The 23,206-nt window shown below is 55.0% G+C and overlaps 1 protein-coding gene and 1 long non-coding RNA gene across 3 annotated transcripts in view; one reads left to right on the forward strand and one right to left on the reverse strand.

Moving 5' to 3' along the window:
• The window catches only part of HMCN2 (hemicentin 2), a 185,613-nt gene extending 167,721 nt beyond the window's left edge, over window positions 1-17,892 (forward strand). For both annotated transcript variants that reach the window (XM_043469851.1, XM_043469852.1), the window contains exons 86-98: window positions 3,142-3,411; window positions 7,062-7,211; window positions 8,981-9,118; window positions 9,239-9,360; window positions 9,716-9,953; window positions 10,087-10,149; window positions 10,262-10,384; window positions 11,043-11,177; window positions 12,684-12,812; window positions 13,341-13,658; window positions 14,797-14,916; window positions 15,764-15,890; window positions 17,080-17,892. In XM_043469851.1, coding sequence (XP_043325786.1) covers window positions 3,142-3,411; window positions 7,062-7,211; window positions 8,981-9,118; window positions 9,239-9,360; window positions 9,716-9,953; window positions 10,087-10,149; window positions 10,262-10,384; window positions 11,043-11,177; window positions 12,684-12,812; window positions 13,341-13,658; window positions 14,797-14,916; window positions 15,764-15,890; window positions 17,080-17,425 — 2,279 coding nt within the window. In that variant the 3' untranslated portion in view covers window positions 17,426-17,892. The remainder of the gene's footprint in view (window positions 1-3,141; window positions 3,412-7,061; window positions 7,212-8,980; window positions 9,119-9,238; window positions 9,361-9,715; window positions 9,954-10,086; window positions 10,150-10,261; window positions 10,385-11,042; window positions 11,178-12,683; window positions 12,813-13,340; window positions 13,659-14,796; window positions 14,917-15,763; window positions 15,891-17,079) is intronic.
• Window positions 1,595-17,482, reverse strand: LOC122442274. Its single transcript, XR_006269621.1, has 3 exons — window positions 17,353-17,482; window positions 2,141-2,268; window positions 1,595-2,058 (listed from the first exon to the last, which is right to left on the reverse strand). It is a non-coding gene; the product is annotated as an uncharacterized LOC122442274 (long non-coding RNA).
• Window positions 17,893-23,206: the final 5,314 nt, after the last annotated feature.

Raw genomic sequence — 23,206 nt, forward strand, 5'->3', positions numbered from 1 at the left:
CTACATTTGCCAAGCAGCTTATAACTAACAAAGCACCATGTGAGCCTCAAAATAAGCTTATGAAACAGTCTGAGTAGGAATTTTTTTAAAGTTTTTATTGGAGTATAGTTGATTTATTAATATAATGTGTTAGTTTCTGCTGTACGGTAAAGTGAAACAGTCATGCATACACATATATCCACCCTTTTTTAAGATTCTTTTCCCATACAGGTCATCCCACATAGAGTCTGGAGCGCCCTTTGCTACGCAATAGGTCGTTGTTAGTTATCTATTTTATAAACAGTAGTGTGTGTATATGTCAATCCCCATCTCTCAGTTTACCGCTCCCCCCAGCTCTGGAAGGAAATAATGCCATCTGCAGCAACATGAACGGGCCTAGAGCTTGTCATAGTGAATGAAGTAAATTAGAGAAAGACAAATACCATATGGTATTGCTTATATGTGGAGTCAGAAAAATATGGTACAAATGAACTTATTTACAAAACAGAAATAAACAGGGATTTTTAATGATACTCTGTGTTGATTAACACTCAAGGAGGCGGGTACATGTTGCAAGAGGACACCTCAGTGAAATTTCATCACATGATCCGAAAACAGAGCAGTATCAGCTCCCAGACCCTCCCCACATCACACCACCTTCCAGTCTCTACCCCCATCCCAAGGGAACCACCGTCCAGGGCTTCGCCTTTTAGAAAAATGTAGCTTTATTGACACACAATTTATGTACCATAAAATCCACCCATTCATATTAAAAACGCCCCACCCTTAAAAAAGGAGACTCTGTCACATGCTATGTCACGGACGAACCTGAATGACATTACGGTAAATGAAATAAGCCAGTCACAAAGAAACAGATACTATATAATTCTAATTGTATGAGGTCCCTAGAGTAATCAGATTCATATAAATGGGTAGTAAGACGATGGGGGCAAAGGGCTGGGTGCGAGGAACATGGATTTAGTGTTTAATGGATACAGAGTTTCAGTTTGGCAAAATGAAAAAGTTCTGTGGGTGAATGGTGGTGACAGTTGCAGGAAACGCAAATACACTCAACATGACTGAACGGTGTCCTTAAAAACGAGTGCGATGGTAAATTTTATGTTCTATGGTTTTTACACAATTTTTTCCTGTCCTCACTGCGTGGCATGTGGGATCCTAGCTCCCTGAGCAGGGATCGAACCCATACCCCTTACACTGGAAGCATGGAGTCTTAACCACTGGACCTCCAGGGAAATCCCCACAGGTTTTCAAGTGACAAAATTCACACACGGGAGCGGAATTGCCGTACTGGCTGCGGGAGGCTACACGTGGCTCCCAAAGATGCGGCCACATCCTAGTCTCCAGGACTTGTGATTTCTATTTTTTTAATTTACTTTTTACTTTATATTGGAACACAGTTGACTGATAGTGTTGTGTTCATTTCAGATGTACAGCAAAGTGATGCAGTTACACAGATACGTGTACCTCTTCTTTGTCGGATCCTTTTCCCGTATAATATTATCTTACTTGGAAAAAGAATCTTTGCAGATGCAATTGAGTTAAGGATCTTGCAATAAAGAGGTTGTCTTGAATTGTCTTGGTGAGCTCTGAATGCTAGCAAGTGTTCTTTAAGAGAGAAGCAGAGGGGCATTAGAAGGAGACACACACAGAGAGACGCGGGAAGCAAGAGAGGGGAATCAGATGTTAAGGTGTAGGTAGACAATGCAGCGATGCGGCCACAGGAGTCCAGCCGCAGATTGCTAGAAGCCCCCCGAAAGCTGTAAGAGGTGAGGAGCAGCTCCTCCCCCGGAGCCCTGGAAGGAGCACAGCGCTTTGACTTTAGCCCCGAGAAACGACTGACCTGGGACTTCTGGCCTCCAGAACTGTGTGAGAACAAATTTTTGCTGCTTTAAACCATCAAGTCTGTGGCCATTTGTTTCAGCAGCCACAGGAAACGAATATGCTGGCAAATGGTTTCCGCAGTGATGACACGCGTCCCCCCCGCAGGGCGAGAGTCTGGCTGGGCCTCACCCGCACTGGGCATCTTCCATCCTTTTCATTCTAGCCGTTCTGGGGGGTCTGTAGTAGTGAGGAGACAGGAATGATTATCTTCAGAGGCGAAACCTGAGGATGAGGGCGTGACTCAGTGACAACCACTCACCTGTGGGTGAGAGTCCACGTCTGCCAGGTACCCAGGTGTCAAGCAGAGGCACTTCTAGCAGATGTCAGGGCTTCACTGGAAACAAGCTAAATGTCCGCTAATAGGGACCCGGTTCAGCAAATTGTAACCTGCCCAAACAGTGGAATAGCAAGTGGTCACTAAAGATGAATATTGAACGCCACAAAAGGTCCTTATGACCTATTATAGAATTAAGGAAGAAGAAAGAGAAAGGGCGATCTGATCACATTCCCATAAGGAAACACTGTCAAGAAGGAAACACTCTGAAATGAGTATTGGGGTGGGAGGATCCTTCGCCTCTGGGTTTTCTAGTCTGTCTGAATGAATACCGGTCACTTGAATACAGGCACACCCGTTTTATTGTGCTCCGCTTTATTGCACTTTGCAAATACTGCATTTTTTTACAAACTGAAGGCTTGTGGCAGCCCTATTTCTAGCAACTCTGCTGGCACCATTTTCCCAGCAGCGTTGGCTCACTTAGTATCTCTGTGTCGTATTTTGATAATTCTCGAACTAGTTCAAACCCTCCCACCAAAAAGATTGTGACTCACTGAAGACTCAGATGATGGTCAGCATTTTTAGTCATCAATTATTTTGAAATTAAGATATATAGATTGTAAGCTTTGGCGTAATGCTATTGCACACTTAATAGACTACAGTATGTAGTGTAAATGTACTTTTTTTCCCCTTCTCATTTTTTTTTGTCCGCACCACATGGCATGCAGGATCTTAAATTCTCTGACCAGGGATCAAACCCGTGCACCCTGCAGTGGAAGTGCGGAATCTGGACCACTGAGCTGCCAGGAGATTCCCTAAACATACTTTCTGTACGCACTAGGAAACCAAGAAGTTCACGTGGTTTGTTTTATTGTGATCCTGGCTTTGTCGCGGTGGTCTAGAACTGAACCTTCCGTATCTGCGCGCTCAGCCTGTGTGCCAACACAACTGAAGTGTTCCTGAAAGCTGTCCTGGGCCTCCCGCAGGTGCCCCGGTGTTCCAGGTGAAGCCCCAGGACGTGACAGTGAGATCCGGGGATTCCGTGGCCCTGCGGTGCCAGGCCTCCGGAGAGCCGGTGCCCACGGTGGAGTGGTTGCGAGCGGGCCAGCCCGTGCGGGCCAGCCGGCGGCTCCAGACCCTGCCGGACGGGAGCCTGTGGCTGGAGCGAGTGGAGGCCGGAGATGCAGGCCCGTATGAGTGCGTCGCTCACAACCTCCTGGGCTCTGCCACGGCTCGGGCGTTCCTGGTCGTGAGAGGTATGGGGCGCCCCTGCCCAGATCATCATGGATGGGGGTGGGATCCCCTGCCCGACGGGGATCTGTGTGTTGCTTGGGGGGCTCCTGACTCAGTGTCCTGTCAACTCCCTGACTCTTCTCTTTGCTTGGAGTCACAGACTTAGAATGAACCAGCTCAGAGGGCCTTAAGAGGTCATCTTGTCTACCCTGCCCTTTACACCTGGGGAAACTGAGGCTCTGAAATGCTGAGTGCTTGCCGCTCCTCTTGGATCCTGGCCCTTCCAGCTTAGCTGGCACAGACTGGTGTCCTTTGTTTGGACACAAAGGACTGAGCGTGTGCGTGCTCAGTCACTTCAGTTGTATCTTGCGATCCTACAGACTGTAGCCCGCCAGGCTCTTCTGTCCATGGGGATTCTCCAGGCAAGGATACTGGAGTGAGTTGCCATGCCCTCCTCCAGGGGATTCTTCCTGACCCGGTGATCGAACCTGCATCTGCCTGCATCTCCTGCATTGCCAGGCGGGTTCTTTACCCACTGAGCCACCTGGGAAGCCCCTTTGGGCACACACGATCCTATAATGTGGCAGAGTGAAGCAAGGGTGTCCACAGTACCCACCTTGGGGCTTGTGGTGGAGTCTGTGAGTTGGTGTTGCCCTGAGCTCTGCCCGGCCGTGGTAGGTGGTCAGTAATGGATGCTGCCTCCTGGTGATGCTAAACCCTGACATCTCAGGTCTCCTCAGTCAGCTTCCTTTTCCTTTGGGTCAGATCAAACTTTAAAATTTGGTAAAGGACTATGCTGAGAAACTGCACTAAAATGACTGAGATTGCATAAAGGAAAGTCACAAAATATATTCTTTCTGTGCACCTGTAGGAGACACTCCATATTTGTGGCTATGTGACTCTGTCCCTGTCCATGGCAGACATCACTAATCTATCACCACCCACGACATCAGATCCCTTCTCCACAGAGCACTTCATGCAGCACCTCCACACTGACTTGGATTGGGAATCGACACTTGGCCATTTGAAAACCCACTCGAAACCCACTGCCAACCAACGGTGGGACCCTTTCTGGCCTTTTTGGTTTCCTCATCTCCTGCAGGCAGGGATGGAACACGGACACATGCAGTTCTGAAAACCCAGTGGTTCTCAGACACCCGACCACAAATGCTGTCTCTAGAGCAAACCTTCCCTGAGCAGACCTTCCCTTTATTTCAGTTCTTACCCTGTCCTGTCGAAAAGTTCCCACCCCAAACCACAGAGCTCTTCACATGGCCTCTGGGTTAGTTTCTGTGGCTGCCATAACAAAATAGCTCAAACCAGGTGGCCTGAAGCAACAGAAATGTATAATCTCGCAGGAGGGTAGAAATCTAAGATCAAGGTGTCAGCACCGTTGGTTACTTCCAAAATCTGTAATAGAGAATCTATCCAGCCCTCTCCTCTAGCTTCTGGTAGTTTGCTGGCAGTCTTTATTTTGATTTTTATTTTTTGGCCACACCATATGCAGTATCTTATTCCTTGACCAGGGATCAAACCCAAGGCCCCCACAAAGGAAGTGCAGGGTTTGATCCACTGGACCACCAGGGTCTTCCCTGGTGACAGTCGTTAGACCTCCTTGGTTGTAGAAGCATCACTTTGGTCTCTGCCTCCATGATCACGTGGCATTCCTCCTGTGCTCGTGTCTGTCTCTAAAATTCCCCTTTATATACGAACCCCAGTCATATCAGATTAGGGCCCACTTTCCTGACCTCATGTTAACTTGGTTACCTCTGTACAGACCCTATCTTCAAATAAGGTCACACGCTCAGGTACTGAGGATTAGGACTTCAACACATCCTTTTAGGAGGACACAGTTCAATCCATAACAGTTTCCTTACTTTTTTAATGGAAAAAACTAATTTCTATTATTATATTAACTCATATATGTTAACCATAGAAGGGCCAGAAAATTTTTTAAAATCTATGAAGATAAAAATAGTGATCAATTATCTCTGATCATTCAGCTATCAGGAATAGCTCAGGTAATATTTGGGGGTGTATATTTATACCCTTTTCTCTGAATGTAAGGAGATATATATATATTTTCTTTTTACAAATGAGTACAAATGTACAAGTTGTGTTTACAGCCTGCCATCTTTCTTACTCTATTACGGAAAATATTCCGTGACAGTCAGCCTAGTCCACACCTTCTGTGATGGTTTCGTATCATTTCATAGGGACATTTTTATTTTTAATAGAAAAAAAATGTTTTTGGCTGCACCACAAGGCAGTGAGATCTTCCTTGATCAGTGATGGAACCCTTGCTGCCTGAGTTGGGGGTGCTGAGTCTTAACCACAGGACCACCAGGGAAGTCCCATTTTTAAAACATAATTGCTGTTGGCTTCGTTAAACAAGCAACAGGTTTTTCTTTTCCAGTTTCCCCTCTGACAGCCATCGTGTAGCGCACATCTTTGTGTGCTGGCCTGAATATTTCTCTAGGATGCATTCCTTCAAGGGACATTGCTAGTTAAAGATGTCCAAAGGCTTTGAGGCTCCCTACCCGCCTCCCTCCTTTCCCATCGGCCTGGGGGAGCATGCTGGCTTGTGGGGGACAAGAAGCTGCTGAGTCAGCCCACATCTGAGAAAGCTGACAGTGGCTTGTCATCCTGGCCTCCAGTTTCTGTCCCCTTCTGCAGCTGCCAGGGCCACACTGCTGCCTTCTTACCTGCTGCTCCCAATTCCTTCCTTGCCCCCTTATTACAAGGCCAGGGTTAGGTTCACGGCCTTTCCCTATTCCCCTCGATAAACCCTAGCTGCGGATATTGACAGGAGACATCCCAGATGGGCATCAAATCTCATCAAACCCCAGCAGGCAATGGCACTGCTTCCTGGAATCCAAAATCAACCAGCCCTCTGATTTACCCACTTAGGATCTTGGCAGTTGAGTGTTTTATGTTATTTTTTTGACAGATCATTGGCAATTTCTTGTTAATTTCCCCAGAGGGCTGGTGAGCGGAGAGTCAGGCTAGCTTCTGTTCTCTTGCCCCCTGGAATGCCATCTGTCCAGACAAGACAGCTGGCCCATTAGGCAGAGGAAGCACCCCTCTGTGCCCGTACCGTCCATTTGATTAGTGCTCAAGAGCGTCTGCTAGCAGACTGCCTGGCGGCTGCTAGAAACCCAGCCCACCCCAGCGGGGCCAGCAGCAGGGTGGCTGGAGCCAGCACTACACTGATGGAATGGGAGGTGTTCAGGTGGCGGCATTTAGTTCCTGGCTTGGTGCCCTGCCTCTCCACCCTGGCTCCTCCAGTGTACCAGCCCACCACCCCCCATCACCTGGCATTTTAGAACCCAACAGGTATTTGGCACATCTGTGGCCCCACCTCCTCATTTTATAGAGGAGCCAACTCCAGGGTGGCATGAGGGCCTAACTTGCCAAGCTTTTCAAGAAGGTGTTAGAATGAAAAGCTGGCACCACCTCTTCAGGGGCTTCCTCTTAAATGCCCCCTGTCTCTCTCAAAGCCAGGATCGTCTAGGTGTTAAATTCATCACCCATGAGCTGTGTGTCCTTGAGCAAGTTCCTGCCTCTCTCTGAGCCTCAGTTTACTCCTTCAGGAAAATGGACAACAGCACCCGCATAGCCTTGAGGGCTCAGAGGTGGATAGTGTCCCTCTTGTTCTCTTCCTTCCTCACAGGGGAGCCCCGGGGGAGCCGGGGCAGCGTGATCGGGGTGATCAACGGCCAGAAATTTGGCGCAGCCATTCTCAACACCAGCGTGCAACAGGAGGCACGTTCCGGGGCCACCACCATCCGCAGCAGCATCAGCCACATCCCCGCGAGTGTGGGTGAGTGGGGGCCAGAGGACGCTCTGACTCCAGCTGAATCCAAACCAAAGCAGGTGGAGGTGCGGATCACTTCCTCCCCACCCCGCAGCCCCAAGCCAAACAAAATAACTGCATTTAAAATCAGCCCCAGGGGGACTTGCCTGGTGGCCTGGTGGCTAAGACTCCACGCCCCCAATGCAGGGGTCCGGGTTCAATCCCTGGTCAGGGAACTAGATCCTGGATGCTGCAACTAAGAGTTCGTGTGCTGCAACTAAGACCTGGAGCAGCCAGATATGTTTTTTTTTAAAAATCAGCCTGAGAGAGTGTGAAATGACCAGGTTGATATGAATGCAAGGTCAGATCGTGACTTTTTGCCACGACTGATTGCTGTGGGAGGTTTTCTCCACTGTTAAGGCAAGAGCTGCTAGGGAAGCCAAGGGAAGCCATCAGTAAGGAGTAAGGGATTCAGGATGGAGGGGACAGACATGGGGAAAGTGGAGAATAAAATTATCTAGAAGGCCTGGAGAATCAAGAAATGTCCACTCTCAAACAGATTCATAAAATAGTGTGTTCTAAGCAAATGGGCTTCCCAGGTGGTGCTGGTATGAAGACCCCACCTTCCAATGCAGGAGGCATAAGAGATGCAGGTTCGATGGGTGGGGAAGATCCCCTGGAGGAGGGCATGGCAACCCACTCCAGTATTCTTGCCTGGGAAACCCCACAGACAGGGGCGGCTGGCGGGTTACAGTCCGTAGGGTCACAAAGAGTGGGACACGACCAAAGCAGCTTAGCACGCACACACGCACGCAGATGGAATGTTCTGGAGAGACATTATAAACGCTGCTGTAACAGACCCTACCATCTCACCCAGCCCAGGGGCTCCTACATCCCCTCATGGGGGTCCAGAGGAGGGAGAGGGTTGTGCTGAAAGGGGTTTTGCTACAAGCAGCCCCTCCAGCACTGCCCTTGACCGCAGACTGTGTCAGCCCTGGCCGGGGGGCATGGGGCGGGGCTGCAGGGGGTCACTCCGGGCGGCTTTCAGTAGACAGCGAGCGAGACACTGCCCAGATGCGGCTGCCTTTCTTCCAGCTGCAGGAGCAGGAGCCATGGAGAAGCCTCTGGCCCCAGGCCAGGCACTCAGGCTCTGTTTAGTGGAAGCAGAGACACAGAGGCCAAGAAGATTCTGCTCCCAGGCACGGGGGCCCGGCTGGCTCCCGTGAACATCAGCCCTCTTGAGCCTCTTCTGAGCCAGCAGTTTGGCGGAGAAGCTGGACCATCCCTGGCCCCAAGCCAGCAGGGTTCCCCCTCCCCCCAATCCCAGATCCCACCTGCCCCAAGCAGAGGCTGAGCTTCATGGGAGATCTGAGAATCCCTGTCCAGGACATTTTTTTTTGGTGGTGGTGGGGGGGGGGCTCCTTTTCCCAAGTCAGTGGTTCTGTGTCTCCCAGGCTGTTATGCAAGGTGTCTACAAGTTAGGAGACATGGTTAATTTTCAACTGGGTCCAGCATGTATACAGTGACGGTCTGTACATTTCTGGGCTCTGTGGTGACCCAGTAGCCCTCAGTATTTATTGAACTCAGTTGAATACTAAATGGACTCCTCTGCATAAATATATTTTGCTAATTTTCACAACTAGTCCATGAAGTGGATATTGTCTTCATGAGGCTGGGCCTGGGCGGTGGGGGGGAAGGGACCAATCTCTCCTATTGGGGCAATAGGGAGCCACAGAGGGACCTTGAGCGGGAGAGCTGCTGCCCTTAGGATCCGGCCTCTGTGTCCATCCATCCAGGGCCTCTGATGCGGGTGCTCGTGGTCACCATTGCCCCCATCTACTGGGCCCTGGCTGGAGAGAGTGGAGACGCCCTGAACGGCCACTCCCTGACGGGTGGCAGCTTCCAGCAGGAGTCGCATGTGGAGTTTGCCACAGGTAAGGGTGGGGCTGGGGGGGAGGTGGTCTCCCCCGAGGTGGGCCGAGTGGGGCTGAGGTCTGAGCCCTGGGCCTCTCCCCTTTGGTGACTCCAGCCTTGGGGGGTGGGGTGGGTTGCAGGGGAGCTGCTCACAATGACCCAGGTGGCCCGGGGCCTGGATCGCAATGGCCTCCTGCTCCTCGACATGGTGGTCAATGGCAACGTCCCTGAGAGCCTAGCGGACGCAGATCTGCAAGTGCAGGTGGGGGGGTGGGGGTGGCGAGCCCTGGGGTGTGCAGGTGGGGTGGGTGAGAGAGTGGGAGGTCCTGCCCCAATGCCCCCCACCCCCGCCACTGTTGCCCCAAGCAGCCGAGCCCCTTTCCTTCCTGGCCCCCCAGCAGGGTCTGGGCCTGGCCTGGCCTGACTTAGAGGAGGACCAGCCCCCAGGGGGAGGATGCTCTGGGTCCAGCTTCCCCAAGAGCCCGAGGGAGCCCAGCTGGTTGGAAGCAGAGCGGAAAGGCCCACCAAGCCCGCATCCCCAGTCGAGAACAGGGTCCCTCGCCCCTTGGAAGTTGGTACCCTGATGTCCTTGTCCCCCCACCCCCCACCCTGCCCAGGACTTCCAGGAGCGGTACGTGCAGACAGGGCCCGGCCGGCTCTTCGTGGGCTCCACGCAGAGCTTCCTGCAGGACAGCCTCCGCTCGTTCCTACGCTGCAATCACAGCATCCGGTACAGCGCGGCCCAGGGCCCCCAGCCCCAGCTGGTGCAGCACCTGCGGGCCTCCTCTATCAGCTCGGCCTTCGACCCCGAGGCCGAGGCCCTGCGCTTCCAGCTCGACACAGCCCTGCAAGCTGGTGAGGCCCTGTCTGTCTCCCCAGCTCCCATGGCCCCAGCCAGGGCCCCCAGATGAGCCTGCGCCGTCTCTCGCCAGGCACCTTGGGCACTGGGGCCCTCGTGAACTCAGGGCCCGTCCCCTTTGCCTTGCAGAAGAGAATGAGGTCGGCTGCCCAGAGGGCTTTGAGCTGGACGCCCAGGGAGAGTTCTGTGTGGGTGAGCACCCTCCCTGCCCCGGCAAGGATGAGGGAGGCCTCCTGGCCTAGGAAGGGCGAGCTGGCGGGAGGGCCTGGGAGCATGGACCGCCAGACCTCCCTGCTCCCCGCAGACAGGGACGAGTGCTCCGACCGTCCCCGGCCCTGCTCCCACTCCTGCCACAACGCGCCCGGCCGCTTCTCCTGCTCCTGTCCCGCTGGATTCGCCCTGGCCAGGGACGGAAGGACCTGCAGAGGTGAGCGGGCCCCCGGGGGAGAGGCTCACCGGGGACCTGGCCCAGGGGCGCGCAGGGAGATTCCGGGCTTGGACCCTGGGCCAGGGGCACACCCTTCAGGGGATGTGAGCCGAGGGGTTCCAATGCCCTATTCTCACGGAGATCTTGCTGTTTTGAGGGCCTCAGAGTGGGGAGGCTCAAGTACTTGGGGGTGAGGGGGCTCCTCAAAGATATACACGTGCTCACCACATGCACACCCCCTGAGAAGCCTCAGCGGGCATTTCCGGCCAACTGCAAGTGAGCTGACACCCGCCTGTCCCCTCCTGTTCTACTTGCCCCCTTATCGAAGTTGCTGGACGACAAACCTGACCGTGAGCCGCGGTCTAGACACTGATGCCTTGCCTGTGCCTTCCATCCCACCAGTGGGGCCTGGCATTGCTGGGTGTCTTCGGGGCACCCAAAGGGTGCTGTCTGCAGCCCCACTTCAGATGCCACAGGCCAAGGCCCAGGGCCCCTTGGGGTGGGCTGTGTGCTCCTGGGGGTGTTGAGATGATGGCCAGCGCTAGCAGGAGGGGCGGGGACCTTCGTGCCAAGAGTGTCTGGGCCTGGGGACAAAGCCTCTGTGGGTTGGTGGGCTGGGCCTGGGGACAAGTGTTCATGCGCCCCGCTCCCCCCCCAGATGTGGACGAGTGTGCGTGGGAGGCCGACCTTTGCCAAGAGGATCAGCACTGTGTGAACCTGCTGGGGTCCTACCACTGCCTGCCCGACTGCAGGCCTGGCTTCCGGGTGGCTGCCGATGGAGCCAGTTGTGAAGGTGATCAGAGCAGGGGGCTGAACTATCCCGCTCCTGGGAGCCCAGTGGTGGTCAGGGTGCAGCAGAGGGCCTGTCGTGTGTCCCTGGGACGCTGGGCCTTCAGGGAAGCTGGAAGTCTTCTTGGCAGAAGGAGCCCAGAGAGGCCAGGGAGGAAGCCTGAGCTGGGCACAAGAGGTCCAAGTACCCTTGGCAAGTGCCCTTTTCCTTTGTGGGCCCCAAGTTTGTCATCTGTCTACCTGATGAAGGGGGGCCAGGTCAGGGATGGCAAACACAGGCTACTTCTGCTACCATCTCCCCTCATGGGAGATGCTGGACCATGCTGGGCGTGGTCCAGCCTCAGCATCCTTTTTAACACAGCTTCTCCAGCCACAGTGACTATTGCAGCTCTCCTTCGAGATGAAACCTAGGTGCCAGCCCTGGATACGTGACTTCTAGGGTCCTTCCTGTCCTAGCATTCTAGGCTTTCATGATGGTGGGTCCTTGGGCTTCCCTAGTGGCTCAGACAGTAAAAGCATCTGCCTGCAATGCTGCAGACCCAGGTTCAATCCGTGGGTCAGGAGGATCCCCTGGAGAAGGAAATGGCAACCCACTCCAGTACTCTTGCCTGGAAAATTCCATGGATGGAGGAGCCTGGTGGGCTACAGTCTATGGGGGTCGCAAAGAGTCAGACACTTCTGAGCGACTTCACTATCTTTCTTTCTGGTTCCTCCGAGAGAGGCCATCAGTGAATGGGGAGAGCGTGGTCAATTTGGACCCAGAAGAGGCAGTCACTCCATTTCGGTGACTGTCTGTAGGACTCCTCTGCCTCCCGTCTTCTTCCTGCCCTCCCTTCCTTCTTTCTCACCATATTTTGAGCTCTGCCCATTCACCAGGGTCCTAAACCCTTCACATGCACCAGCCAGTTTTCTCCCCGTGACCCCATGGAAGAGTCCTGTTGTGACCCCTTTCTACAGATGAGGAAACTGAGGCTCAGAGAGGGGAAGTTCCTGACTCAAGGATCCAGAGACATGGCAGATTTCAGTCCAAACCGGGCGCTTTGCCTCCAAAAGCATTAAGCAACTCAGTCGTGTCTGACTCTTTGTGACCCCCATGGACTGTAGCCGGCCCGCCAGGCAATGGGATTTCCCAGGCAAGAATACTGGAGTGGGTTGCCATTCTTTCTCCAGGGCATCTTCCCCACCCAGGGATGGAACCCGGGTCTCCTGCATTGGAGGCAGATTCTTCACTGTCAGAGTCACTAGGGAAGCCCTGTGCCTCCAGAGTCCACCTTTTAAGCCCCTTCCTTCCTTTGAACCCAGACCCTTCTTACCCTCCAAAGCTGGTATAGTTAAAAGTAGTGGTTGCAAAGGCTGGCATTCCACCTACTGGCACTGAAGTTGAAGAAGGAGACAGGGATGAGGCCCAGATGCTGAGAGGTGTGATGTGTCCTGGGGGAGGGGCTCTGGGCTCAGCAACCCTCCCCACCTCCCCCTGCAACCCGGCCCACCCTTGCTCTTGCCTTTCCAGATGTGGACGAGTGTCTGGAGCAGACGGACGACTGTCACTACAACCAGATTTGTGAGAACATCCCAGGCGGACACCGCTGCAGCTGCCCCAGGGGCTTCCGGGTCCAGGGCCCCGGCCTGCCCTGTCTAGGTACGGGGAGCACCACCCCCTCGCTGGGACCCTGGTCAGCACCCCAGCTCACAGGCAGGGAGCCGTCTTAACAAGGATGACACTGAGTTCAGTGAACAGAAATAGCCACCAAGACCAACTGTGCGCCCAGCACGTGCCTGATCTGTGCTTCGCCTGCTGTTTCCCACCCCCTGCCCAGCAAGGTCACCTTCCCTGGGGGCCTAGGAGGGGGAGGAGGGTGGTGAGAGGTGGGTGGGTCTCAGAGAAGCTTTGCCAAGAATGAGCCTGGAGGCTGAAGGGAGGAGCATTGAGGGACCTTGGGTCTGGGCTCAGGGCTGGGGGAGATGGGAACCTCTCGGAGCAGTAGATCCTGGAAGGGGAGAGGAGGCTGGGGGTGCGGAGAGGGAGGGCTTGGTGGCAGGCTGGTGTGCAGGGGGCGAGGCAGCTGGATTCTGGGAAAGGCTGGAGGGCAAGAGAGATGGCCGGAGCCAGGCGGAGCAGCACAACCCTGAGCCGCCTGGGCACCTGGCCTGGCCCTGCTCCCCCCAGATATCAACGAGTGCCTGCAGCTGCCCGAGCCCTGCGCCTACCAATGCCACAACCTCCAGGGCGGCTTCCGCTGCCTGTGCCCGCCGGGCCAGGCTCTCCTCCGTGACGGCAAGACTTGCACCCCGCTGGAGCGCAGTGGACCAAACGTGACCACCGTCAGCCACCGGGACCTCCTGGTGGCCTGGCTGCGGGCCCGTGCCCCCAAGCCCGGGGGGTCCTACCACGCCTGGGTCTCCCTCCAACCGGGCCCCAGAGCCCTGAGTGTGGGCCGGGCCTGGTGCCCGCCCGGCTTCATCCGGCAGAACGGCATCTGCACGGGTAAGGTCGGCCCCGTGGGACACACCCCGCTGTGCTGTCTCAGGCCCCCGGGCTGGGCGTGTGGCCACCACTCCCGTGTTCAGAAACCCAGGGTTCACAGGCAAGTGGGCTGGGCAAGGCAGGCAGATGGCTGCCTCCTCACTACATGATTTCTCGGAACCCCGGCTGTGCCAATGGGCAAGGGGCTTCCAAAGTGGGTGGAACGTTTTCCAAACCATTTGACTTCAGGACTACTTTACCCCTTGTGGCTGAGCTGGTAAAGAATCCGCCTGCAATATGGGAGACCTGGGTTCGATCCCTGGATGGGGAAGATCCCCTGGAGGAGGGAAAGGCTACCCACTCAGTATTCCGGCCTGGAGAATTCCACGGACTACAGTCCATGGGGTCACAAAGAGTCAGACACGACTGAGTGCCTTTCACGTTCACATTACCCAGAGGGAGGGCAAATGTTCCCAGGAGCCCACTTGGAGGAACCCTCCTTCGGGTGCGCAGAGGTGAAGCAGTCAGGGAGGGAAGGAGAACGGTCCAGGTTGACCTGGGAAGGTGAGCAGGGACTGGGGAGTGCTACAGACTCATGCAGGTAGAGGGCCCTTGTGTGGAGGCAGACTGGCGCTGAGCTGCAGAGAGGTGAGGGGGAAGGTAGCCTGGAAGGCAGGTGTGTTTCAGCATCACTGCCTAGACAGAACCGTCTGTCCTGGGAGCGCTGTCTGCCCACCACCTCCACCCCATGGCTTGGTGCACACGGAGCCCGGGGCCTCTCCCCACCTCCCCATCCAGGGGAGGTTGAAAGTGAAGTGGCTCAGTCCTGTCTGACTCTTTGCAACCCCATGGACTGTAGCCTACCAGGCTCCTCCGTCTATGGGACTTCCCAGGCAAGAATACCGGAGTGGATTGCCGTTTCCTTCTCTAGGAGATCTTCCCAACCCAGGGATTGAACCTGGGTCTCCCACATTGTAGGCAGACAACTTTACCGTCTGAGCCACCAGGGAAGGGGCATGGCAGGGAGAAATCGCTGGTGCCTAAGCAGGGGGTCTCCCTGGCTTGTCCCGAGCCTGGCGGTAGGCAGGGGTGAGGCCAGCTGGGCATCAGTGACTCAGTGTTTCTCTGCTCGCAACCCCCTACCCCACCCTGGGGCCAGACCTGGACGAGTGCCGCGTGAGAAACCTGTGCCAACACGCCTGCCAAAACACAGAGGGCAGCTACCAGTGCCTCTGCCCCACAGGCTACCGCCTCCTCCCCAGCGGGAAGAACTGCCAGGGTGAGCAGGAAGGGGCGTCTCTCACCCAGTCTGCGCTCTCTCCAGCCCCCCCCTCAACCCTCTCCTGTGACAGAGGGGCAGGAGGGGGTAGGTGCTGCCCCCTCCCAGGTGGCCAGAGCCAGGGCGGGACCCACATTCCCAGCAGGAGCTAAGAAATTGTTGTGGACAGGCTCTGAAAGCAGCTGGGCTGTGTGTCCCTGGACAACTCACTTCACCTCTCTGTGCCTCAGCCTCCTGGCGAGGTGGGGCTCACACAGCCCCTCCAATAAATGTTTGGATGAGGAGGGTGGGCGCAGAGCCCGTGCTCAGCAAGGCAGCGGCTGCAAGGAGTAGAAGGGAAGTCCTCTAAGCCCCAGGCCAGCACATTTCCCCTGAGGTGCTCTGGAGCCGGTCGGGTCTTGCTGCTGCTTCTCTATAAAGCAGGAACGCCCGTGTCTGCCTGGCCAGTCTCCATCCCTCACTCTCTATCGTGGGGGTCACCGAATGGCCTCTGCGAGGGTGGGGCTCCCATGGGGATGGGGGTGCAGAGAAGGATCACTAGCCGTGGCCTCTCGGGGTCCTAGGGCAGTCATCGTCTCCCTCAGCCTCTCCACCCCAGCTCCAGGCTCAGCAGTCCCCGGAGTGCCCACCTGGGGAGACAGGGAGGTGCCAGGGGCCTGCCAGCTGGGCTGTTACAGAGCCAGGCTGGGTGGGGACCGGGCAAGGGGCTGCCCACCTCGCTGTCCTCTGAGGGCATCGCTCTCCCACCTAACCGCCCCCCCCCCACGCCTCCCTGGTTCCTGCCTTGGGCTCTTTCCCCTTTGCCCCATCTCTTCACCCTGCTCTCCTCACCCACCTGCCTGCCCAGACATCAACGAGTGTGAGGAGGACGGCATCGAGTGCGGGCCCGGCCAGATGTGCTTCAACACCCGTGGCAGCTACCAGTGTGTGGACACGCCGTGCCCCGCCACCTACCGGCAGGGCTCCAGCCCCGGGTAAGGGCCGGGCTGGCTGGGGGTGGGGGGCGGTGGGGGGCGGCTGGTCTGCCAGGAGCTGGGCAGCGGGGCACTCTGGCTCCTAGAGAGCCTGACCCCTCCTCCTCCAGGAAGGCCTTGTCTCGGGCCAGAGGGTCAACCCTGCCAGAATTCCTGGGCGGGGCTCCTGAGCTCAAGGGCAACATGCCATCAAGAAAAGCACTTTTCCTGCAGCCGTTTGGGATGTGAACTCACTTGAACGGTTATCGTTTCCTGCACAGCGCGGCTTCCGCTAAGCAGGGAGCGCAGGGAGAGGCCAGAGCCAGGAGAGCACTGGGAGGGAGGGCTGCTGGGGGATGCACACACAGGGACACGTGGGGACACGTGAGTCCATGCAGGAACACACGCGCAGGCGCATAAACTCCACCCAGAACCCCACGCAAAACCCAAGGACTCAAACACGCACAGCCACACAAACACAAAACACGTTCCTCCAGGCCTCTCACTGTGGCTACAGATACTCATAAAGATGCGGAGATGGGACCTTGGCTGGCAGGAGCTGCAGCTGTCAGGGCAAGGATCTTGGGTGTCCTCCTGCCTGGGACAGCATTAATCAGGAAGCCTAGGCTGGGGGTGGGGGTGGGGTGGAGAGGCGAGAGAGAGTGGCCGCCCTTGGCAAGGTTGAACCCCCTTGCTGGTGGTGATGGTTTAGTCGCTAAGTCGAGTTGGACTCCTCGCAAGCCCATGGACTATAGCCCGCCAGCCTCCTCTGTTCATGGGTTTCTCCAGGCAAGAATACTGGAGTGGGTTGCCATTTCCTTCTCCAGGGGATCTTCCCCAGCTAGGGATCAAACCCCGGTCTTCCGCATCGCAGGCAGATTCTTTACCAATTGAGCTAGGAGAGAAGCCCCCCCTTACCCCGCTGCAAAGGGGTAACCCCGAGCCAGTTCTGGGGTTCTGGAGTGCCTAGAGGGCTTATCACTGATGGGGGACCTGTTTGGGTGGGAAGGGGCAGGTCTCTGGCTTCTTGAAGCCTCAGTTCGCTGCTCTCTAGAATGGGCTAACAGTGACGCTTGTAAAGGCATGAGGCGCGCGAGGTGGTGGTCGTGCAGCTCACAGCTGAACTGCTGGAATTTGGGGTGGAGTCTGGTTTATGCGGGCAGCCGGGGCCCGCGGATGGCAACCCGGAGTCGGTCTGTCTGTCCCGCAGGACATGCTTCCGGCGCTGCTCGCAGGACTGCAGTTCGGGCGGCCCCTCCACGCTGCAGTACAAGCTGCTCCCGCTGCCCCTGGGCGTGCGCGCCCTCCACGACGTGGCCCGCCTGGCCGCCTTCTCCGAGGCCGGCGTCCCCGCCAACCGCACGGAGCTCCGCGTGCTGGAGCCCGACCCGCGAAGCCCCTTCGCGCTGCGCCCGCTGCGCGCCGGATACGGCGCCGTATACACGCGCCGCGCGCTCACCCGCGCCGGCCTCTACCGGCTCACCGTGCACGCCGCGGCGCCGCGCCACCAGAGCGTCTTCGTCCTGCTCATCGCCGTGTCCCCCTACCCCTACTGAGGGCCGCGGGAAGGGGCAGCGACCTCCGGGGATGGGGGCCAGAGAGGACCAGACCCCGCCCTCCTCCCCCCGCCCCCGCCACCCCGGCGGTGCCCTGGCCCATGCCGCCAGCTGTGGCAAGCGACGTCATCTTCTCCTGTCCCCGTGCGTCAGCGAGACCTTCAGCAAACACGGCCCGGCGAGGCAGCCTTGACCCCAGGACAGCGAGCGTCCGAGCTCGCCTAGCTTCCTCCGCCGTGGGGGTGGAGCCCAGCAGATAGGTGACAAACGCTGTCCTTAGGTGGCGAAGACAGCAGGCAGGCTGGGGTGAATGAAGCCTGATCGGCTTCGGCGGTCTTTCCGCAAGCCCCAGGGGACCCCGGGCCGGGACACAGCGCCCTGAGACACTTAAGGCGCCCCCCATACCTGGCATTGTCATCCTGAACCGGGTGTGTGTATGGAAACCATAAAAACGTCTGTGTTTACCAGTTCGGTTTCTTCCTCCAGTTATTTTGCTTTGGTAAGGAGGGGCTTTGGGAGGGAGACCACCACCCTTTAGGTCCTGGTGCTCCAGTCCCCTGGTGAGGTGGGGCTACCACGGCCCTCCCCGTGGATGGAGCCCAGGCTCCTTGTGGATAGGGTGGTCCTGGCACCTTTCTGGGCTCAGTTTCCTCAGCCAAAAATATGAAAATCTGAGAGTGCCCCCAACCCAGGGCTGTGGGGATAATTAAATGAAGAAGGAAATGTATCACACAGACAGCAGCTATCCCTGGTAGCAAAAAGTAATTCTTAATTTAAAATAATTGCTAATTGTATTTGAGGAACGAAATGTTTCCGGCCATATCAGTAAACAAGGTTGTCACAGTCAGTGATTGCAGTCCTCCAATGTGAGCTGGTGAGCCCCAAGGGAGCTCAGGATGTGAAAAACACAGGAAACTGACCCCAGGTGGCTGAAGTGCATATGAAAGGATTGAGTTCAGTGAGCCTTGCATCCTCCCATACAAAGAAAAGCACTCCATTCCTTAACTTGGGACATGTGGTTTCCTTTAACAAAAATCTTTTAATGTTCAGCCTACCTGCCCTTTGTTGCAAAACTTCTGTATAACCTGGCTCCTACCCTTGCCTCCTCTGAGCGGTTTTCTCAGGCAAATTTGAGATGCTGCCGACCAGGCTTGAAGTCCTAAAAGTTGCCACCGAATAAAACATACTCTCAACTTTTAGGTCATAAATACTTTTAAGTCAACATATTTAATGAATTAATTACATTTGATCATTTCATCATCCACTGGAGAGTCATTAGGTCCTACTTATGTGCCAGACAGTGAACGTAAAATTCCTGCGCTTGTGAAGTTTATGTTTTCATGGCAAAGGTTTATAGACGCCAAGGAAATGAAGAGTGAAATGTGTATCTGTCAGTTACCAAAGGTGCTGGGGAGAAAAACTCTGTTGGGAAGGTGGGGGTACGGGGGCAGTTTTTAATAGGCCATCAAGGTGGGCCTCACCAAGAAGGTAGCACTGGAGCAGAGACCCAAGGAAGGCGGGTCTGCACAGCCATGCAGAAGTCAGTGGAAGGGCGTTCTGGCAGAGGGAACGACAAATGCCAGGGTGTCCCAGGTAGAAGGATGCTGCGGCTTGGCGGGAGGAGGGGTGGAGGGTGGGGAGCGCGATCAGAAGCAAAAGAGGGTCAGGCAGATTCTGGGGGCCTGTGGGGCCACTGTAGGGGTCTTGGCTTCCACGGGGTGAACTGTTGAGGGACACGATTGGAATGTCTGTGTTTGTACGGGCCTGTCTCCAGTGAGCTGGGAAAGGAGTCATCAGAAGCCCAGCAATGCTGTTCCCTCACGCTCCCCACTCCCTGCCCTCCCGCCCAAGCTGCCCACAGCCCCCTGCTCAGGGATCTCTGTGCCAGCTGCCCTTAAACACAGCCTCTGGCAGAAAGAGGCCATTTCTCTTCCACGTGCTTCTGGAGAGGATGGATCCTTTGTCCCAGCTCCCTTTGGTCAGTGTGACACTCACCTTCTGCCTAGCATCCCCAGCCTCTCATCTGGGCAACAAGAAAAGCAGAGTTATTTCCCACTAAGGGATGCATGGCGATCAGACTTCATAAACGGAGCCCTTGCAGCCATGCTGGGGTGAACAGAGGAGTCTGTGTGCATTTTATAGGTACAGAAAAGGACACTCAGAGTGAACAGGGCCCAGTCCCTTGCCTGATAGGTGACTGGTTAGTGGTTAGACTGGGACTCCCACCAGCAGCCCCAACTGAATCTTCCCCATGGTACTCCCAATTTCAAAGTTTGTTTCTTTTGAACCAGGCTTCCTTGGTTGCTGAAGACGGTATAGAATCAGCCTGCAATGCAGGAGACCTGGGTTCGATCCCTTGGTCAGGAAGATGCCATGGAGAAGGGAATGGCCACCTACTCCAGCATTCTTGCCAGGAGAATTCCATGCACAGAGGAGCCTGGCGGGCACAGTCCATGGGATTGCAGAGAGTCGGACACGACTGAACAAATAACCCTTCATTTTCTCTTGAACTGGGGGTCTGTGAACATCTTCTGTAAAGGATCAAAGAGTGAAACATTTTGGCTTTGGGGACACATTAAACTTCTCCCCTGGCCATTGCACTGCAAAAGCAGTCACAGTCAACACACAGAAGAGGAGTGACTGGCTTCCAATAACACTTCATTTGTGTTTTAAGTTCAGTTCAATTCAGTCGCTCAGTCGTGTCCAAATTTTTGCGACCCCGTGGACTGCAGCACGGCAGGCCTCCTATCCATCACCAACTCCCAGAGCCTACTCAAACTCATGTCCATCGCTTTGGTGATGCCATCCAACCATCTCATCCTCTGTCATCCCCTTCTCCTCCTGCCTTCAATCTTTCCCAGCATCAGAGTCTTCTCCAATGAGTTGGTTCTTCGCATCAGGTGGCCAAAGTATTGGAGTTTCAGCTTCAGTGTCAGTTCTTCCAATGAATATTCAGGTCTGATTTCCTTTAGGATGGACTGGTTATCTCCTTGCAGTCCAAGGGACTCTCAAAAGTCTTCTCCAACACCACAGTTCAAAAGCATCAATTCTTTGGCTCTCAGCTTTCTTTATAGTCCCAACTCTCACATCCATACATGACTATTGGAAAAAAACATTGTTATAATGTTATAGCTACGCTTTCCGGGAAACAGACTCACTCAGAAGGACAATGCAGATAGTGGAGTGCAGTTTATTACGCCGGCGGGCCCAAGGCAGAGTCTCCTCTTAGCCAAGGACCCCGTCCAGCATTTGTGAAAATCTTTTATACCCCATGCGTACGTGTCTAAACCCAACCACCTACCCCATGTGTACGTGTCTAAACAGTCAATAGTCAATAAGCCCGCAGTTACATTCCAACCAGTTAATAATCGATAAGCCTGTGATTACATCCTGATAGATATGAAAAAAAGTTTATGACCTGTCCGGAGACAGGGGTGATTACGGTATGCTTCCTCTTAGGCAATGAGTAGCCTGGATGTGATCTTCAAGATTCCCCTGTCTGGAGGGGGTCTTATCCTTCCATTGTCATCCCCACAGGCACTAAGCAGAGAGTTCAGAGTCTGCTGGAGAGGCAGCCGAGCATGGCCAGCACAGACAGGCCTGAGATGGAGTCCAGGCCCTATGGATTCCTTCTTCAACATAACTTTGATTAGATGGACCTTTGTTGGTAATGTCTCTGCTTTTTAATATACTGTCTAGGTTTTAAAGTTGATGCAATTTTCATGTGCTGCAGAACAGTCTTTTTTTTTTTAAAGCCATTTACAAATGCAAAAACCATTTTTAGCCTGCAGGCTTCATGAGAACAAATAGGAACCATAGTTTACCAATTGCTGGCTTAAAGCACAGAAGTTGCCAATGGTGGAATTTCAAGCTGGGTTGGTGAGAGAGTCCAGGGAGGAGGGAAGAAGGGAGGGAGGAGCTTCCCAGTTCCTCCTCAAACCCGCTTTGTCCGGGGCCCACTTGTAAAGACTATCCTTGGACTGAACAACGTTTTTTTGTGCAGCCCTAGGGGCCATGGGTCACAACTTGAGCCCTGCCCTTTGCTGGGCTGTTAATATTTTATGGAGTCAGGGACTTTACCGCCCATGAAAGGGTCAACCCTGGGGACGTGGCATTGAGTGGTGAGAATTGCTGCTCTCCCGCCTCCTCTCCCCAGACTCACGCTGGCCCTTCATGTTTGTCAAAGTATTTGTTGACTGTTCAATGCCCTATAGACCTGAGTTTATTTAATTCTCCCAGGAACTCCAGCGATTAAAAAAAAAAAAAAGTAGCATCTCTATTTCACAGATGAGGGAATGGGAGCTCAGAGAAGGTGAGCCACTTGGCCAAGCTCACACAGCACAGAGGGGAAGAGAAGGACTCAACGCAGCCTCCAGGCTCCCCTGCCTCCAGTCTCCGAGAAAGGAGGATGGAAAGGAGCAGGCAGGCCAGGAGCAGGATGAAGAGGAGAGACATCAGCAACTCCAGACCTGAGGAGCCGCCAAAACAGGGTGAATTCTGTTGACCTCCTCCCACCCCCATCTCCTACCCCCTACCCCCGCTCCGCCTTCTCTTCTCTTCAATTTCCCATCTGAAGCTCAGAAACAGAGACAGGTGAGAGGGAGCGATTGCTCCGAGTCTACCCCAGCCAGGGGCAGACTTGGCCTGGAATCCAGGCTGTGATGCCGAGTCCTGTGCTTCCCACGCTACCCTCATCCCCAGAATGATCGCCAAGGGGAGGAGGTGCCTCCCAAGGAAGCTCAGCTGGCCCCAGAGGGGTGTTTTCTACTCTGCTTTTCCAGCTGCCGCCGCCATTGGCCAAAACCCCATCCAACTGCCCAGCCTCCTGCTGCCGCCTGACCTCTGAGGCTGTTCTGAACCATCAGGGGTGGAAAACAGCCCTGCAGGTCACTCATTAAACTCCCTGATGCAGCTTTTCCAAGAACCCACTCTGGACTCCGTGTTCCCTTTGGGTGGGGACAGGCAACCCGGGGTCCAGCCCAGAGGGCACTCCCTGTTCCTGGGGCCAGTGCCCAGATCCGGACAGCAGCAAAGAGGCTTCTGGTGCCAACCATGAGATCGTCGCAGGGTGCGGGGCTGGGGTCTCTACACACCCAGGCCCCTCCATGAGCTGCACACGCAGAGCTCTTGTGTGGCAGAGGAGAGATGGGGGACAAGAAGGACCTACTCTATGGTCACAAACTGCATCTATGTTTATAGGTTCTCGGGGGATTCAACAAGATCACGTCCATTGAGCGTGCCCTTCAGTTCAGACAACGGACCTCAACAGTCAGAGCTGACCCTGAGAAAACCACCTTGGATGCAGTGTGGAAGGTGCAGTGAGCAGGCAGTGAGCATAGGCAGGAAGACAGGGGAGGTGTCTCCTGCAGAGGTAGAGGTGCCAAGGGATGGTGATCTAAGACAACAGCAGTGAGGGGACTGCCCTGGTGGTCCAGAGGTGAAGAAGCCACCTGGCAATGCAGGGGCTTCGGGTTTGATCCCTGGTCGGGGCATTGATATTCTACTTGGCGTGAGGCTACTGACCCTGAGCCACAGCTAGAGAGTCTGTGCGTCACAACTAGAGGAGTCTGTGCGTCACAATTAGAGAGTCTGTGCGCAACAATGAAAGATCTCACGTGATGCCATGAAGATCTGAGTGCCACAACTAAGACCCGATGCAACCAGACAAATAAATAAATATTGAGAAAAAAAAAAAAAAAACACAGCAGTGGGGAGGGGGAGAAGAGATCAGAGCCCTCATGCTCCTGCATTTTGCCACTGGAGACTTTAGATGTCTACTAG

The sequence above is a fragment of the Cervus canadensis genome, chromosome 5, assembly GCF_019320065.1.
Source record: "Cervus canadensis isolate Bull #8, Minnesota chromosome 5, ASM1932006v1, whole genome shotgun sequence".
Taxonomy (NCBI): domain Eukaryota; kingdom Metazoa; phylum Chordata; class Mammalia; order Artiodactyla; family Cervidae; genus Cervus; species Cervus canadensis.